We start from the raw sequence: 18,732 nt of genomic DNA on the forward strand, positions 1-18,732 counted from the left end.
TTTTTTTTTTTTTTGAGACAGGAGCCTCAAGCTATCCCCCTGGGTAGAGTGCCGTGCCATCTCAGCTCACAGCAACCTCCAACTCCTGGGCTCAAGCGAATCTCCTGCCTCTGCTTCCCAAATAGCTGGGACCAGAGGTGCCCGCCACAACACCCGGCCATTTTTTTGGTTGCAGCCATCATTGTTGTTTGGCGGGCCCGGGCTGGGGATTCAAACCCGCCACCTTGGGTGTACATGGCTGGCGCCTTAGCCACTTGAGCCACAGGCGCCAAGCCACCATACCACTTTCTAATACATTGTATTACCTCTGAGTTTTAAATGTTTACACATTAAATTATAAATGAGGTAAAATTTTTATATGTTCAGTTGTGCTTAGACTATACATCGATATTTAACATGAAAATGTTGGCGAATTCTTATTGACCAGAATCAATCAGAATTAAACCTGTATAGTATTTGATTTACATTTCAGATTTCATCTTGAAAAAAGGATGATTCTATAAATACATGCAATAGAACATGTAAAAATAAAACATAGAAGACCTAATATATTATTATTGGTGAACATATAATAAATTCACTAATGGCTTAGTGAATTAAAGTGAACAAAACCCCTCAACCTGAGGATGACGAAAGCATATGGAAAGGCACAAGTCTAAAAACTGAAATAATAAAACCACGTGTATGAAAAAAATATAATATGCATGATTTACAAACCAAAATCCTGTGGATTAAGTTATACTATTAGTTAGTTACTTTATAAATCTCAGAAATTATTAGTATAATTTTCTATATTAAATCTGTAAGTTTCCAAGTACTTCATGATTAGAAATTTTACATTATCTATTGAGTATATATAAGCTTTCAATAATGAATGGCCCTCCTTTAAATGTCTGATGCAGATATATTTACATCATTTAATTTTACTTTTCTATTATATCTTGGCACCCTAGGTTTCCTCACTGGCAAGAAAGCTTTATGTTTCTATAAGGAAACTCAATAGAAAAATTGTTTTGATATGAACATTTTCACTTAACTTTTCAAAAACATTTTCAGTGCACAAACCAAATGATACCAGTCAAAGTAAAGATATTTTCTTCCATGCTTTCTGCTTGTAGAAAAATAGGAACTTTCTTTCCTGAAGCTTTGAAGGCACAGATTAAATTGACAAAAAACAGTGTTAAAAGTGAGCAACCTAGAAGCTTATACTGTCCCATAGCTGCTGCTCTAAGCCAGCTTCCCACAGAAGCTCTGCTCAGTTTACTGCTCTCAGACTTAACAGGTTAGTATGTCTGTTGACTCGTCTGCCAGAATAAAGCAAAGAAAATCAAAGTTTTTAGAAAACTTCTCCACAAAGAACCAATTTGTAAGATTTCATGTCATCTTTATAATATTAAAGAATTCATAATTCTCAAAATACCCAGTTATTACATCTATTTCTTTCAAAAGCTAAAAAATTAACATGTATTATATTTTAAATCTATCATCTTAAGTGATGTTCCTTTGTAAAATCTAAGATACAACTAATCAAAGTATCAGAAATACCAATGAAAATAAAGCAGGAAGATAGAAATATTGCACATGAAATCAATCTTTACATGAGAAAAAATGTGCTTCTGTATGTGCCTCTGAGTGTAAAGTTAGTTATATACAGAAAGACAATAAAGGATTAAAATATTATCACTTAAAAGAGGAGTCAAAATAAGAACTAAGTAAAAATGTATATGAAAACACTACACTGTACCCCATGTTTGCATTAATGTATATAGCTATCATTTAATTAAAAAAAAAAAAGAACTAAGTAAAAATATAATAAACTTCCTGCCTTTTTGATTTCTGTTCCAGTTCCCCAAACCTCACTAACCACTAGCCAGTGAAGACAAGGGCCAGGGGAATCCCACATCTGGAACCTTGTGCCCTGCAACACAAGCCTGGCTCTGGGCTCTGATGCCACCCACTGACTCTGATCCCCCTCAGAAGACAGTACATCCCTTCCCATCTAAAGGGCCTCAGTATTACCCTGCACTGAAACATTTGTTACTAGCATTTACTGAAGAAAACTCAGGAAGGCCATTAAGTGGGTGTACATGGAACTATGGTTTCATTTTTTAGATTCAAGGTAACACAGAAAAAGCAGGATCTTTGTAAATGCAAGTTATCTCCTGAAGAATCAGGAAGGAAAATATCCATATTATTAATGTAGAGCCTTAATGCTTATAAAAAGGTTAAAATGAAATATTAGTAAATTTCTGAAAATTAATTTCCATAGACTAAATAATGTTCAAAAGTTGAAAGCTTACATCTCTAAATGTATCAAATAAAACATACTTACAATCTCATCTCCTGGTAACCAATATCCTTCTTGTTCAATACCAGCCTTTGAGCCCTTGCAGCCCACTGTCAGAGTCTCAACAATAAGACCATCTTTCACAGCTAAGCTCAGCTGACGGGTGGTCTCTTTTGGATGCATGCCGTGGACTCGAGACATATACCTGAACACAGAAGAAGAAAAGTTTAAAAATCCTTTAGTACTGAAGACTAAAAATTAATAAATATAAGAAAACAGAGGTGATTTACTTCTCTTTTACTATGATATATTTATTAGCTGTGTTGAAAGAAAGAAAGAGAAAAAGGAAAGGGAAAGTCCTGAATCCTCAACCCCTCCAATTGCCATGCTACTTTATACCTAAATTCTATTCCATATGTTTACAGCAATACTTGTTCAAAGTGGTTCCAAATTAGCAAATCAAATCACTTAACAAGTTTTAGTCAAATATCCACTTAACTTTAGCCTCTAGCTTCTGCTCTTCTACAGATTCTAAATTTAAAATTCTAAAATTTTCAACCACAGAACTTTAGAATTACAAACATATTTTGTAATACTTTTATCCAACTCTTAGGAAATGACACCACAGAAAATATAAGAATTTTATGAGTGGTAGTCAATAGATAAGGAGAACATGAATGCATGCTGTGATCAACAAGGCAAAAGTGTGATTTTGTTCAGTGAAATGTATTTTGGACTGAGTCACTGAAGCACACAAGTGTGCCTTGATTTACAGTTACATGGGATCATTTAAAAATAAAAACATGAAAGTATTTCAAACATACCCTGGACCACATAGCATAATAATAGGCAGATTCCCTTGTATTTACCAATTATATTTAACTTATAGTTAATACTACATATTTGGTTAATTTGCTTTATATCCCTTTTTTCAAAGAAATGAAATGTTATAAAGTTCTGTGCAATTTTCCCTTTCCCTCCAAGCAAACCTCATAACTAAAACATACATACATATTATGTATAAATATGTGCTGTTTATATGTATATGTGTATGTATTTCTCCAGTGAACTAAATATCTGCAGTCCTCTAGATAAAACACAGTATGAGACTGACCTCAGGCTTCCCCAGAGAAACATTTCAGACCATAATACGGAGAGTAAGGATTTGTAAGTCCGCAAGGAAATAAAGTAGGACACATAATTTTATATTTAGTTAGCCGTTATTTGAATATCAAAGCAAGAAATAATTTCAAAAACAAAAGCTCATCATTGAAGGATATTCTAAAATCACAGCATGAATTTAAAAAAAAAAAAACAAAAAACTAGCAAACCCCAGCCAAGGACTAGTGATGAGCATTTGTGTTCTCGGTATGTGAAAGACGGCTCTTTGCTATCTGGGAGATACCTCAGTATTAAAATATCAAAATTGTAGAACTAACAATATTAATCCAGGAGCTCCTTCTCAGGGAAAACTAAAAGATTTCTAACCCTAACCCTAACCCAATCTAATCAACAGTGAAGACACAAAGCACAAGGAGACAGCCGCAAGTGAAAAGGAAATTAAAATAGCCTTGAGCAACTGCTTTGTTCAGTTCTGCATAAAAATATAAAATAAACATTATGATTTTGTAAGAAAATAATAACCAGAATTTGACCAAAAAACAAAACAGAATACTTTAAAAGACCAATTTCTAATAAAATAAATAGAGGAAGTTGGCAAAGAGCTTATCCAGAAAAACAGCAGCTATGGATATAGTCATAAGGTAATTCTACCAAATTTACAGTGGCCAGATAACTCCAGTGTGATTTAAACTCTTCCAGTGCATCATAACAGGAAAGCAAAGAATCTAGCAAATAATAAGAAAACCCCACAAACTAACACAGAAAAAGGAAAGCTAGTGTCCTACATTTTTACTGACATAAAAATCTTAAATATTTGAATATAGACTAATAGTAAGTAAATATAAATTAATAGACATTAATACATTTAAATGTCAAAGGAATATACCATAACCAAGTGTTTAATTCCAGGAACTAAAGTAAGATTTAATACTAAGAAATCTAAAAATGTAATTCACCCAATTATAGACCAAAAGTGAAAAATCTTGAAGATTTTCATACCCACTGAAAATGTATTTAGTAGACTTCAACACCCAGCCTCTAAAAAACAGTAATTAGTAAAGACTTCCTCAACCTGATGAGGATTACTCATAGATTACCTATGACTATCACTTTTCTTTAATACCCTGCAGAAATACTAACCAACGTAGTTAAAATAAGTGTAAAACCGGTGAGGAGTTAAAAAGATCGTTATTTGCAAATCATATATATAATAAAACCCAAGAAAATCAGCTGCTGTGCTATTTTAAAATAATTAAATAGTTATTTAATAAGAAAAATAAAATTCTTACTGATAAATAGAAGAAATGACAAAAGCTATAGAAGAGAATTCTGAAATGCTACTGTTATAAAAGAAGAACAGATAGGAATTCTGATTGTAATAAAGGTTGCATTTCAAATTATTGGTGCAAAGATTGATTAACCAACACATGACACTGGGAAACCAGCTATCTAACTTGGAAGAAAGAAGATAGAGCCCTACCTCAGACTGTACCCATAAGTAAATTCTAGATAGACTTTAATGACAAAAACAAAACCACAGAATTATAGAAGGAAAACTTTGGAGAATGTTTCTCACTATAGTGTGAGAAAAGCCTTCAAAGTATGAAATAAAAGCAAGAAGTGATATAAAAAAATTGACAAATTTACAAAGTCTGCAGTTTCAATGTAGGAACAAACAAAATAACCAAACACAAATGATAAGCTGGGAAACATATATTTGTAACACACATCACAAAGACCTAATTTAAGTCCTACATATCGTATTCCTGAAGTTCATTTATGGCCCCCCTTTATATAAAGAACTACTATTACTACTAAGAAAAACCATGAAATAACATTTTATATCTGTCAGGTTCCTAAATACATACAGATTTACAATCCACAGGGGCGTGTAGTGACTAAGTTGGATACACATCACTGGTGGGACTGAAATAAATCAGTACTGCTTCTGTGGAGGCTAATTTGGTAATATCTATCAAAAATAGAAATGTACTCACCCTTTGACCCAGAAATTCTACTTACAGAAATTTATCCTATAGTTGTTCTTTGATACCATGTAAAATAATACACTCTTAAGGAAGGAAATTCATTTTAGCCTTGTTGGTAGCAAGAAAAGATTAGAAATAATCTAGACATACATCTAAGGGACTGGTTAAATAATTTGTAATATAACTGTATCAAGGATTTTTATATAGTCTTTTTAAGAAATGAAACAATGTTATAGTTGTTAAGATGACATAGCTATAATGTGTTTTTAAAAAATCTGGTATAAGATGCAACTATTTCTCAAAAGCACTACATAATTATCTTTGTAGAAGCAAAAAAGTGTTTTAGAGGTGCATTCCTTCCAGAACTATTTTTTCCAGAGTATGCCCTTCTGAATCTTGCTGTGCCTCTAATAGCTAAAGACTATTTTCACTTTTAACAAGTAGCAACATAGCAAAGTTTGCCAATCTTGCGACAATTGTCCCTCTTCCTTTTCAAATTCATTGTGGTTCTTCTTGGTCCTTTACTCATCCATAGTAATTTTAGAATCAGCTTGCCAAAATCCATGAAAATAAATAAATATCCACAACTAATTTGAGAATATCACTGTAACAATTTTTTCCACTAATGAATTTGGTGTATCTGTTCATTTATTTAAACTTTTCCTAAGTTCTTAAGTTTTACATTTCTTCTCCATAAAATTCTTGCATATCGGGCGGTGCCTGTGGCTCAGCGAGTAGGGCACCAGCCCCATATACTGAGGGTGGCGGGTTCAAACCCAGCCTTGCCCGAATTGCAACAACAACAACAACAAAAAATAGTTGGGCATTGTGGTGGGCACCTGTAGTCCCAGCTACTCGGGAGGCTGAGGCAAGAGAATTGCCTAAGCCCAGGAGCTGGAGGTTGCTGTGAGTTGTGACGTCACAGCACTCTACCAAGGGCAATAAAGTGAGACTCTGTCTCTCTAAAAAAAAAAAATTCTTGCATATCTTTTGGCCTTTTCCTAGATATTTTGTGCTTAATTCTTTTGAAAAAGAGATTTTATTTTATATAATAATTTCTCACCAGTGGTTGCAGGTAGATATTGTACAATTTGCTAAACTCTCTTATTAGTTTTAAGTTTGTCTATACATCTACTGAACCTCTCTTTTCTAAATGAGCCACTTGGGACTTCTAGATAGAAACAGTGGATATCTTTGTCTCATTTTAAATTTTGCATGGGATTGTTATAGTAGTTCACAATTCAACATGATACTTAAGGATGGTAACTGATAGATATATTTTATGAACATAAGTTGACAAATATAAATACGCTTGCTGCAGGATTTTGGCTCACATCTTTTATTGAAGACATTCCTTTCCAGTCCCAGTTTGCTAATTTTTTGTTTAGAACAAGAATGACACTGCATTTTACTATTCCTTGATACATTTTTATCTATAGGCTTCCATCTCACAAATGAATCTTCTTAGCCATTATGCACTCAGATGGCTTCAGAGCACGGATTAAGACATGCTAACAGGAAGATTCTACTCTGTCTTCAATAAAGGACACTGGGCTCAACTTTCTTTATTCAGAGGAAACTGTAGTTAGAGCAAGCTATTCTGCTCATCTGGTACTTTATCTCTGGTCTGTGAGAGACTAGAGCACAGTAAAGAGCAAAATCAGGCAGTGAGCCCTCTTCCCAGGGAGAAGGACAGATCCAAACCTGAACACGTGAGCAGCAACGACACATAGAAAGGTGCTTCCTCTCACCGACCCACCTCCAGAACATAACAACCGAGGGAATGTTTTTATGTTTTCTGGATGGAAAATCAGGATTTGGGCAAATTGCAATGAAGAATAAGTGGTCTACTATATATCTGAAGTGTCATCTAAAGAGTAAGAAGATGTGGTTAGCATTTAAAGAATGATATGTGTCCAGAATACTCATGAAATATTACTTGAACTTCTTACTTTTTCCTTACTCATCCTTCTAGTCTTAAAAAAAAAAAAAAAAAAAGTTCTTCCAAAAAAGGTTCAAAGAGATTGATTCTCCCTTATTTTTCTTAAAAACTAAAGAAAAAGGTTAGAATTGAGTCAGAACATTGTGGATATTATGTAAATAGAGGAGTGATGTATTGGCTCCCACTGAGCCAAATATACAGGCCAATACAGTTGATAGTACTTAGGGGTGTCTTGGTTAATTATAAACAAACTCCTGAAGGCTGAGTGATCTATATAATACTTCAAATATAACAAAGGGCCCCAATTCATTATTCATTTTCTTAGATCATCAGGCACTCAGGTAGGCTTGCATCACATGAAAATGCTTATGCTAGTAATTCAGGCAAGGGCACTCGAGGCTTCTCATTTTCTTATAAACTGCTCAATCCACCACAGGGTTGTTCAACAAAGAGGCAAAAATAGCCATTTGGGTTTGAGTTACATTTATAGTAGCCTCTTCATCTTATATTTTAATTTCACTTAATAGCATATATCATGAAATGGTATGTAAATGTCTAACATTTAAAATTATATTCAATTTCTCTGAACTTTTTCAATAGCTTTTTCATTTTCTCCTATCCATTTCTGTTCCTTTAATTTTCCTCCCCATGTTTAGAAAGTGTCCCTTTCGCTCCTGGGATACTGCTTTCCAGTTGTTGCTGAGCACTGCGGGGCATCCAAGTAACAGACTATAAAAGCTGAGTTGCTTTTTCTCCCCTGAGATAATTCTGCATGTTCTGAGTCAAAAAATATACATGTACTTAACAATAACAGCCATTGATCATTTAACATTTTTACAAAAGGGATCTCATTGGGTCAAGTTCCTATAAGTAATTATTTACCCTTAAGCCTTCTGATGATGATTTAATCTCAGAAATTTCTGGCATCTTATTTGAAATGAGTATGTTGGGAGATGAGCACATGAGTAACAACAGTATAAACATGGTCTCATCTCATAGAAGAATGAACCACCACCATGAAATGTGTTAGTCAGAACATAGCACGAACACCAATGATGTCCTTGTGTCCCTCACAAGCAGTTTTCCCACTATTTTGGATGCTAGAGGTCTTTTACAATTTTGATGATAATATAACAAATATATTTTAAATGTATTCTGGATAAAACACCTTAAAACTGTCCACAATTTAATGACCTCATAGCTCCTAACTAATCCCAGCTTCCTGGCTCAGGGGGCTGAAAACATTTCTTATCTAGAAATCTTAGAAAACATTTCTTATCTAGAAAAACATTTGTTATCTTGAAGCATAAAATCTGAGATAGAAATATAAGAGAATATTGATCTCAATTTCATGAAGCTAACAGACTTTCTGAGTACAAAAGCTATGAAAATAACAGAGAAAAAGATTCAAAATATCTGAAAAGAAATGTGGAATTTCTTCATGACACAAATATTAGAAACCCATTTTCTTCTAGCCTCCAGAACAATTACCACTAATTTCCACTCTGCAAATTAAGTCAAACAATAAGGTAGGAAAAAATTATAACAAATATGACAAAAAGCTTACATCCATAGCAGGTAAAACTAAAATAATAATAAAACTATTTTCTTCCATTAAACAGGCAAAATATTTAAAATTATTATTCTAAATGCTGCTAAAGATACATTGAAACAGTACCCTGGGCACAATGCTATTGAAAATACTCTCTGGGAAGCTTACATATCAATAGCCTTATAGATAATTCTACCATTTTTTATTATAATTCCACTTCCAAGGAACTAATTTGAGAAAAGGCACAAACCTATGTAGAAAACTGTTCCCCACATCATGAAATTTTATATAAAAAAGGATTTAAATGTCCATAGAGTAAAATAAATTATGGTATATCCACCACGTAGAATACTATGCAGTTAATAAAATATTTCAAAAACAAGAGTGTGGGAAAATGCTCACAGTATATTAAAAAGGGAAAGATTTAAAATTATGTGTGTATATATACAGCCCTGTATATAGAGAAAAAGAGATAAAGTATGTTCTACTACCAATAATAGCTTGTAATCCTTTATCTCAATCCTTCTATTCAAAACTACAAAAGCCAAACAAGACACTAAATAACAATTTATTTAAGCCAATGGTTCTCAACCTTCCTGATGCCACAGCCCTTTAATACAGTTCCTGTGGGCATCTGCCACTTCTGGAAGAGGCAAATGGAGAGACCTAGAAGCAGTCTCATGGGACCAGGGGTACAAAAGCTAATCCAGGCACATCAGGAGAGCCACCTTGGTAGACTCCATGGACTGGGCTGTCACCTTGGAAGATCACACTGAGGGTGTGAGGGTAAAGAGACAGGTCCACAGGGGCACTGAAGCCATCTTCAAATCATGTCAGTTCCTGATCAGATGAAGGCAATCCGAAACTGGTTGTGCCCCAGACAGTATCACCCTAGACCAGAAGTTCTCAGAGGTTTCTGTCACGACCCACAGGAACTGTGTTATAGGGCTGCAGCATTAGGAAGGTTGAGAACCACTGCCCTAGACCCTACACCTGTGTCTCTCTTGTCCTATTTATGTTTCAAACAGATAACTCAGCACATAACACAAAACAGGCATCTGGGAGCAGAAAGATCATGTAATATGCATGCAATTACATGTTTTTAGGGTCCTATGCTGGAGTGTAAGGAGCCTTCTTCCCCAGTTCTGCCCCACTCTCTAAACACTGTGCACAGAGTTTCTTCATCACAGACCTCCAGAGGGACTATTTAGGAAACAAACCAACTAGGAGCGGCAAAATATGTTAGTGGGTTTTTATACCTTTTTCTTACTTTATGTTTCATCATAACTGGTGAGTCTTAATTACTCTAATTTCTGAATTAATTAAAAAGAATTTACAGCGTTCACTTAATATAAATATATTGTAAAGATTTTATGGGGGTTAACTAACCCCCAAACCGTTTCTTTTCTATTTTTCATTAATAGTAAAGGCATTATAATTAAAAAACAATTTTCTATTATGGTTATCTCAAAGGTCACACTGTGTAATTACCTTAGATTTTGACCTCTATTATTTATGCAGTGACTTTAGTTAAAATAAATCAAGTAAAACATTTAGTTATTTTAAAGGTAGGTGGAAACTTAGCTATGCCTTCCAGTACAGGCAAAGTTTCCATTTGGGGGAAATAAACAATTTTTTTTTTTTTTTTTTTTTTGAGACAGAGCCTCAAGCTGTCCCCCTGGGTAGAGTGCTGTGGCATTACAGCTCACAGCAACCTCCAACTCCTGGGCTCAAGTGAGTCTCCTGCCTCCGCCTCCCAAGTAGCTGGGACCACAGGCGCCCGCCACAACGCCCGGCTATTTTTTGGTTGCAGCTGTCATTGTTGTTTTGGCGGGTCCGGGCTGGGGATTCGAACCCGCCACCTTAGGTGTACGTGGCTGGCGCCTTAGCCAGTTGAGCTATAGGTGCTGAGCCAACAATTTTTACTGTGACACATGCTCTGCTTATTTTATTAACATCGGTTCCATTTTCTTTTCTTTTTTTGCAGTTTTTGGCCGGGGTCGGGCTTGAACCTGGTATATGGGGTCGGCGCCCTACTTCTTGAGCCACAGGGGCTGCCCACACAGGTTCCATTTTATAAAAAGAAAATATTTTTAATCCAAATTCTTAATTTCGTTAATGATGAATTATACATTTTATAGCTTGCACTAATCTTTTTACATAATTACATTAGACCAATCCCCAAAAAGTTTTACCAACTTTTAAAAAACTTACCAGTTTATAACAATGACACAGCTAATGAAAACGACATACTGTGTAATGATGCAAAACTCATAGGTTCAGGAATAATGTACTTGTTTTACATCTGAAATTAAAATATATTATAAATGTTTGGGTTTCTTTTGTTTGTTTGTTTCTGTCTGTCTCTTTTTTCCTTTTGAGATAGGGCCTCACTCTGGTGTTCCAGGCTAAAGTACAGTGGTGTCATCACTGCTCATTGCAGCCTCCAACTTCTGTGCTCAAATGATCCTTGGGCCTCAGCCTCTTGAGTAGCAGGGACTACAGGCCCCTGTCATCATGCCTGGCTTATTATTATTTTTTGTTTGTTTTTCTATTTTTATAGAGACGGGGATCTCATTTTTGCTCAGACTGAGTCTCAAACTCCTGGCCTCAAGCAATCCTTCCTCCTTCACCTCCCAAAGTGCTAGGATTATAGGCATGAGCCACTGCACCTGGCCTAAAACATATTGTAAGTTTTATAGTCATTTTCCTTGGTAGTTGGAAAACAGAATACAAGCAATAGCGGAATGCTGTCCTGGTGAACTCTTCACATATAACAGTTTAATTAACATTGCTTCAGAAGCTCAATCTTGACTACTCAAGACACACAGCTACATTCTGTCATCTGATACGAGTTATGCAATAATTAGAAATGGTTATCCCATTATCTATCCCAATTAGAAACTTATCCCTAGGGTTTTCACCCTAGGGATAAGTTTCTTTCTAAGTTTAGTACTAGCAAAAATAGCTATGTTCACCAAGGCCGATTAGCTTTATGGACATTATTAAAGTGTTAAGCCTTCTCTTTAGTACTGAGTGCCAAATTTGTCTAACAAGTTGTAAGACTTCATGGGATACTTTCTCATATTAGCATTCCTCCTGGCTCTATTTTATATCCTAAACTTAATCTCTTTTTTCCTTATCCTTCTCATCCACTTCTAATATATATAATCTTAGCTCTTTTGTATCTTTTTTTCTAATTGTCTTAAAAATATTGTTGGAACAAAAGTAGTTCTAATAAAACAGACCATGTATACCTATTGGTGCACAGAAGTGCAGTGCATGTGCACACACATGGATTAAAGCCATGCACCTTGTATTATTGCCCTGCTTCCTGGATGGTCTGACCTGTACATGGTCCCAGCAGAGCTGCTAATGCTGCTGCTCTCCCTCTCTCTTAGGGGCAAATATTCTCTTCTTTTTCTCTATCCCTCAGCAGTTGGAAATACTAATTAATCAATGTCTTATAGTGAGATGGGATGTTTCAAAATGTTACATTAAAACTGAATTCTACTATTCAACATATCTGTTACACATTTTTGTTATTATATACATTTATTACCCTAAACCAAATATAACTTTACTTTTTACAATGCTTAGGATTGTGCACAATCTATTTTAGCAGAATTCTAAGACAAAATTTCAATGATTAGTAAACTTTATGGTGTATAACCTATTAATTTTGTCCAGTGGATTTTCTTTTAAAATAAATTAGGAGATTAAAAACTAAAAAATAGGCTTGGTGCCCATAGTCCAGTGATTAGGGTGCCAGACACATGTACCAGGGCTGGTGGGTTTGAACCTGGCCCAGGGCCTGCTAAACAACAATGACAACAACAACAACAACAAATAGCTGGGTGTTGTAGCGGGGACCTACAGTCCCAGCTACTTGGGAGACTGAGGCATGACAATCACTTAAGCCCAAGAGTTTGAGGCTGCTGTGAGCTGTGAGACCACAGCACTCTACCAATGGTGACATAGTAAGACTCTGTCTCAAAACAAACAAACAAACAAAAAACTAGAAAATCACATTTTTCCAAATCATATACATTTTTAGGCTCGGCGCCTGTAGCTGAAGCAGCTAAGGTGCCAGCCACATACACCAGAGCTGGTGGGTTCGAATCCAGCCCAGGCCTGCCAAACAACGACAACTACAACTAAAAAATAGCCAGGCGTTGTAGTCCCAGCTACTTGGGAGGTTGAGGCAAGAGAATCACTTCAGCTCAGGAGTTGTAGGTTGCTGTGAGCTGTGATATCACAGCACTCTACCCAGGGCTACAGCTTGAGGCTGTGTCTCATAAATAAATAAAATCATATACATTTTTGAAACATGTATTTTCATTTTTAAAACTCAATTACAAAAGAATTACCACAATAATGTACATTGTGCCCTAAAAGCTCTCATCTCAGCATCATACTATTCATCCATGTAACACAAAACATCTGTACCTCCTAAACCTATTGAAATTTTTAAAAAACTAAAAAAAAAAAAAAAAAAAAGGTCACAACGAAAGTTTATGCTTTGTTACAGAAAAACAATTAAAACTAAATAAGACTTCTTTTCCAATTCTATATGAACTTTCTCTTGATAACACTGGACAGAATTTACTTCACAAAAACACTCATCCAAACAGAAATGCCTAGGGACACACAGCATCTGAATAATGTAGCTCCCATGTCATCAGGAGATCATTTGCAGTTTGATAATCTGGCACAGAAAAGTCTTCAGTGAAAGAAAAGATAAATGACTAAAAAGAAACAGTTGACTTACATGATAATAATCACTGAATGAATTGATTACCCATAACAGTGTGTAATGGGTTGTCAAAATGTCTGCATGTGATGGTACATGCACATCAGGGGACAGACGGAAAGTTCTGTAGACTGCAGCAGCAATTTAAAAAGGCAGGGTCATCAATCCTTCCATTATACACCCTAACTTCCTACCCTTTTTTATCACCTACTTTCCCCAATAAACTTCCATGTCATCCATTTACTCCTTCTTTGTTCAAAAATTTTAATTTAGGAATTATACATATGAGGAAGCATTTTAAAATATGTACAGTTCGAAGAATAAAACAAACACCAGAGAAACTACCATCTAGATTAAGAAAGAGCCCCTCCTGTTGACACCTCCCACCACCACCAGTGTCCTTAATTTTGTGTTAACACTTCCCCTCTTTTGTCCTCAGACTGCTGGGTCCTGTGTATACACATCTCTCAAAGATATGCTGTTCAGTGTGGCTGTTCTTGAACTTCACAGAAATGGAATCACTCTGCATGTGTTCTTTTGCAATTTGATTCCTTTCTTCAACACTCTGTTTCTGCAATTAATCCATAATGATATATCTTTATTTTAGTGTAACAGCCTGTTACATAAACGCATGACTGCCCCTTCTGCTGCTGCTGATCACTGGTTGTTTCTATATTCTTTGCTGGTGTAACAGTTGTCTTAGCCTAATTATTTTTCACAAACTGAACATTATTTTATAATGTACAGCTAAAGCTTTAATTTTAACCACATTTATCAAATCTTTGCTCGTTATTCATTCCTGCATTTCAGAACTTTCATTTCAGATCTTTTTTCCCCCTGCCTAAAGTAAACCATTGAGAATTTCTTTTCTCTCAGATTTGTCTAAAAAAAGCCTTTATTTCAGCCTCCTCCTTGAAAGGTAAATTATTCTAGCCTGAGAATTATTTCCTCTCAACACATATTGGAGCTATTATTCCAAACATTTGGTTTCCAGGCTGTGGTGGAGAATCAGTGAAGTGTAACTACCACATCAACAAAGTGATGTTGTCTCAAAGCTCTACTGGCTGAGTTTAAAATCTCTTTCAGTCTAGTAAATTTTGCAGCTTTCACTCTGATATGGCTAAATGTGACTGTCTTTCAAATTTGTTCTACCTTGGGCTTCCTGGATTATTAAGTGTTTTTTAATAACTGCAGGAAATTTTTACCCAATATCTCAATAGATATTGATTCTTCCTCTGTTATCTCCTTCAAGAACCATAGATAGATCTGTCAGAGAACTTGTATCCAGAATATCCAAAAAAGGTCTACAATACATCAGTAATAAAACTGAGATAAACCAACACAATAAAGAAATGGGTAAAAAGATAGAACACTTTGCAAAAGAAGATATAATTAGTCAATAAGCACATTAAAAGATACTTGTATCAGGGAAATGAAAATTTAAACCTTATAAGGTACCACTACAAACCCATGAAAATGACACAAATTTAAAAAGACTGCCAATACCAGGTATTAGAGAGAGATGCAGAGAACTTGGAATTCCCATATATTTATGTTAGTGAAAATGTAAACTATTCACTTTGGATAACAGTTTTGCCATTTATAATAAAGTTAGACATACATTTACCATATAGCCTAGCAATTCCACTCTCAGGTATTTATCCAAATATACACTGACTTGCTATACACAAAAGCACATTGGAGTTTCTGTCATAATTAGTCCCAAATGTTCCTCCAGCAAATAAATGGATTTTAAAAATTGTGGTGCTTATGGGCTACTATTCAGCAATGAAAAAAAACAAACCACCCATGTATGCAGCAAGAAAATTAATCTCAAAATATGCTGACCAAAAAAGCCAATCATGGAAAATAAAATACTGTATGGTTCCATGATATAAAATTCTAGGGCAGCGCCTGTGGCTCAAAGGAGGAGGGCGCCGGCCCCATATGCCAGAGGTGGTGGGTTCAAACCCAGCCCTGGCCAAAAACTGCAAAAAAAAAAAAAAAATTCTAAGACAGAAAAAGTGCATCCCTGTGACAGAAAGCAAATCCGTGACTAAATGTGGATGGAAGGCAGGGAACTTTTTTGGGTGATGAAAACTTTCTGTATCTTGACTGAGATGGTGGTTAGACAGGGGCATTAATGTACAGAGGAAGGCAGAAAAATGATCTCCCTGAGAAAACACAGCTAGTTAACAGCACAGCGGTATTGGAATGAGTCTAGTTTTATTAACATTTTTGAGTTTTCTGTTAGGAGGACACACTGAAGTAAGAAGAGATGTCACATTCACCCAGCACCTATAGTAAGTACAGCCAAGACTGCTGAGCCACTGTCACAAAAGAGCTGAGATCACACAGAGATCACACATTGGTGGGAAGAGGTTGAAAGGTGGGGAGCAGACAAAGGACCTAACAGACCACATCGTATCTACAAGGCACCTGAAGGGTCTCCCTCAGAGTCTTTTTTTTTTTTTTTTTTTTGAGAGAGAGTCTCAAGCTATTTAACCTGGGTAGAATGCCATGGCGTCACAGCTCCCAGCAACCTCAAACTCTTGGGCTTAAGCGATTCTCTTGCCTCAGCCTCCCAATCAGCCGGGACTATAAGCGCCCACAACGTCTGGCTATTTTTTTTGTTGCAGTTGTCATTGTTGTTTTAGCTGGCCCGGGCTGGGTTTGAACCTGCCAGTCTAGGTGTACGTGGCTGGTGCCTTACCAAATGAGCTGTGGGCACTGCCTCTTTCAGAGTCTTTTGACTTTCAAGTTTCAGCTCTAAAGAAGGTGGCAGACTCATGATAGAGGGAAATAAGTTAGTAAGGTGAGGTAGACCCACATAAAAAGATAACTACACATGGATTAGAAACAAAACATAAAACTATAAAGTTTTATTAATGGAAAATATAAGGAGTATACTTGTGGCCTTAAGAAGGACTTCTTAAATAAAATTTCAGAAGCACAAAACAGTAGGCAAAAGAAAGTGAATCTGGTCATATTAAAATTAAAAATTTCTGTTTTATCATTTGTATGAATGTGTGTTTATATATTGGTTTCTTTTTTTTTTTTTGAGACAGAGCTATCCCCCTGGGTAGAGTACTGTGGCATCATAGCTCACAGTAACCTCCAACTCCTGGGCTCAAGCAAGTCTCCTGCCTCAGCCTCCCAAGTAGCTAGGACCACAGGCGCCTGCCACAAGGTCCGGCTATTTTTTTGGTTGTAGCCATCATTGTTGTTTGGCGGGCCCGGGCTGGATTTGAATCCGCCACCTTGGGTGTATGAGGCTGGCGCCTTAGCCACTTGAGGCACAGGCGCCTAGCCTATATATTGGTTTCTTAACAGTATTGAGTACTTTGGAGCAGGGAGGGCATTTGGTGGGATCTCACCTATTATACACAATGCAAAGGTACACTTCAAAACAACTTAGAGTAAATTATAAATTTCTTGCCACAAAAAATAAGTGGGTGATATTTATGTTTATCAGTTTCATTTAAGCATTCCACATTGTCTATCAAATCATCACATTATACCTCACAAATGTATACAGTTATGATTTAATAAAAAATTAAGTTTTAAAAATTAAAAACTTCTGTTTAAGAAAACTATGAAAAATTAATAAACAGATGACAGAAGGAGAAAAGATATTTACAAAGCATAAAACCTTCAAAGGAGTTAATGTGTCTAGAATAACAAGAGCTTCTGCAAGCCAACAGAAAAAATTAATGATCCCAATTAAAAAAATGGGCAGAAGGCAATAACAAACAGTCATCCACAGAAAAGGAAGCCTGCAAACCCATGGGAACACCAAGAGCTGCCTCAACTCACCAACAAATAAAGATGTGCAAATTAAGACAGCCACTGAATGACAAAATGTAGGTGTCTAAACAAGGTGAAGTATATGCACACATGGAGGAAAATAAAACCCCATGTGCACAGTGCTCAAAAGCATAGACCGAGGCACCCTTTCTTGAGAGTTTACCAATTTAAGGACCCAGTGCACATACTGCAGTCAAGGAGGACACACACACCAAGGATATCTCGCACAGGCCAGAAAGGAAACACTTATCTGTGGCAATGCAGAGTGGGGCAAGGCATGGTTATTCATGGGACAAGGAGACTACCTACGTGTCCACAGTAAGGAGATAATTCGAAGCCTGGAAGAGGACATGTGGAGGAGAGGTGGAGCACAGAGACAGCATCCAGGTTACCATAGTGTGATAAGAAAAGCGGAAGAGGATCCTCCCTTGGGGCTATAGACAGAGCTAAATGAGGTGGTGAATGCAGTGCTTGGTCCAGTGCCTTGCACTTAGTAAGTCCTAAATAGTAGTTTCTGCTACTTCATATGGTTTACTCCTGTAGGTTTTCACCTCATGGTTTATTTATTGGTACAACTGGAACACATAGCTTAATTGTAAGAATTTAATTGAAGACGTGGAGGTGGCATGAACATGCAGTGGGAAAACACAGCCATGAAGTCACACACGTCTCATGCAGATACCAGTTTCACAGTTGACTAGCTAAATGAGGCTGGACAGAGCACTTACCACCTGTACCTCTATCTGTATATCTATAAAATAAAGTTAATAAAGACAATACTATGTGGTTGTTTGGAGAGTAAACGAAATAATGTAAATCTTATAACAAACGTTGGTTTATCTTGCTTCTCTTCACACTTGGGTATATGACACTGTAGTCTCACCAGAGGAACACTGCAGCCACTACAAGTGGTCACTCATGGTGGTCATGAAGGATGCTGAGACAACACACATGTATACAGAAAGTGACTAGAAAGAAGATCAAAATGAGTACATTTCTTAAATTTGGGTAGAGAAATTACAGGTGTTATTTTCTGGCTTTTCTATTTTCCAAGTATTCTATAAATTACTTATAGATATAAAACAAAATATTTCATGGCAAATAAATATTTTACTTAAAAATTGCATTGAACAAAAAGTAATAAACTTCAAAACCTCAATAGCATCTTTATAGATCCTTCATCGATAGCATTAATTTAAAATTCTAAAATACATTCTGAAGCACTAGGTTCTTCTTTTTTTTTTTTTTTTTTGGGACAGGGCCTCAAGCTGTCCCCCTGGG

General features: G+C 36.0%; 1 protein-coding gene across 3 annotated transcripts in view; it reads right to left on the minus strand.

Moving 5' to 3' along the window:
- Window positions 1-18,732, minus strand: part of ZMYND11 (zinc finger MYND-type containing 11) — a 79,259-nt gene that overhangs the window by 45,761 nt on the left and 14,766 nt on the right. For all 3 annotated transcript variants that reach the window (XM_003786847.3, XM_023511376.1, XM_023511375.1), the window contains one exon: window positions 2,333-2,492. In XM_003786847.3, coding sequence (XP_003786895.1) covers window positions 2,333-2,492 — 160 coding nt within the window. The remainder of the gene's footprint in view (window positions 1-2,332; window positions 2,493-18,732) is intronic.

Source organism: Otolemur garnettii, unplaced genomic scaffold (genome assembly GCF_000181295.1).
Source record: "Otolemur garnettii isolate 467f Iridium unplaced genomic scaffold, OtoGar3 scaffold00019, whole genome shotgun sequence".
Classification (NCBI taxonomy): Eukaryota; Metazoa; Chordata; class Mammalia; order Primates; family Galagidae; genus Otolemur; species Otolemur garnettii.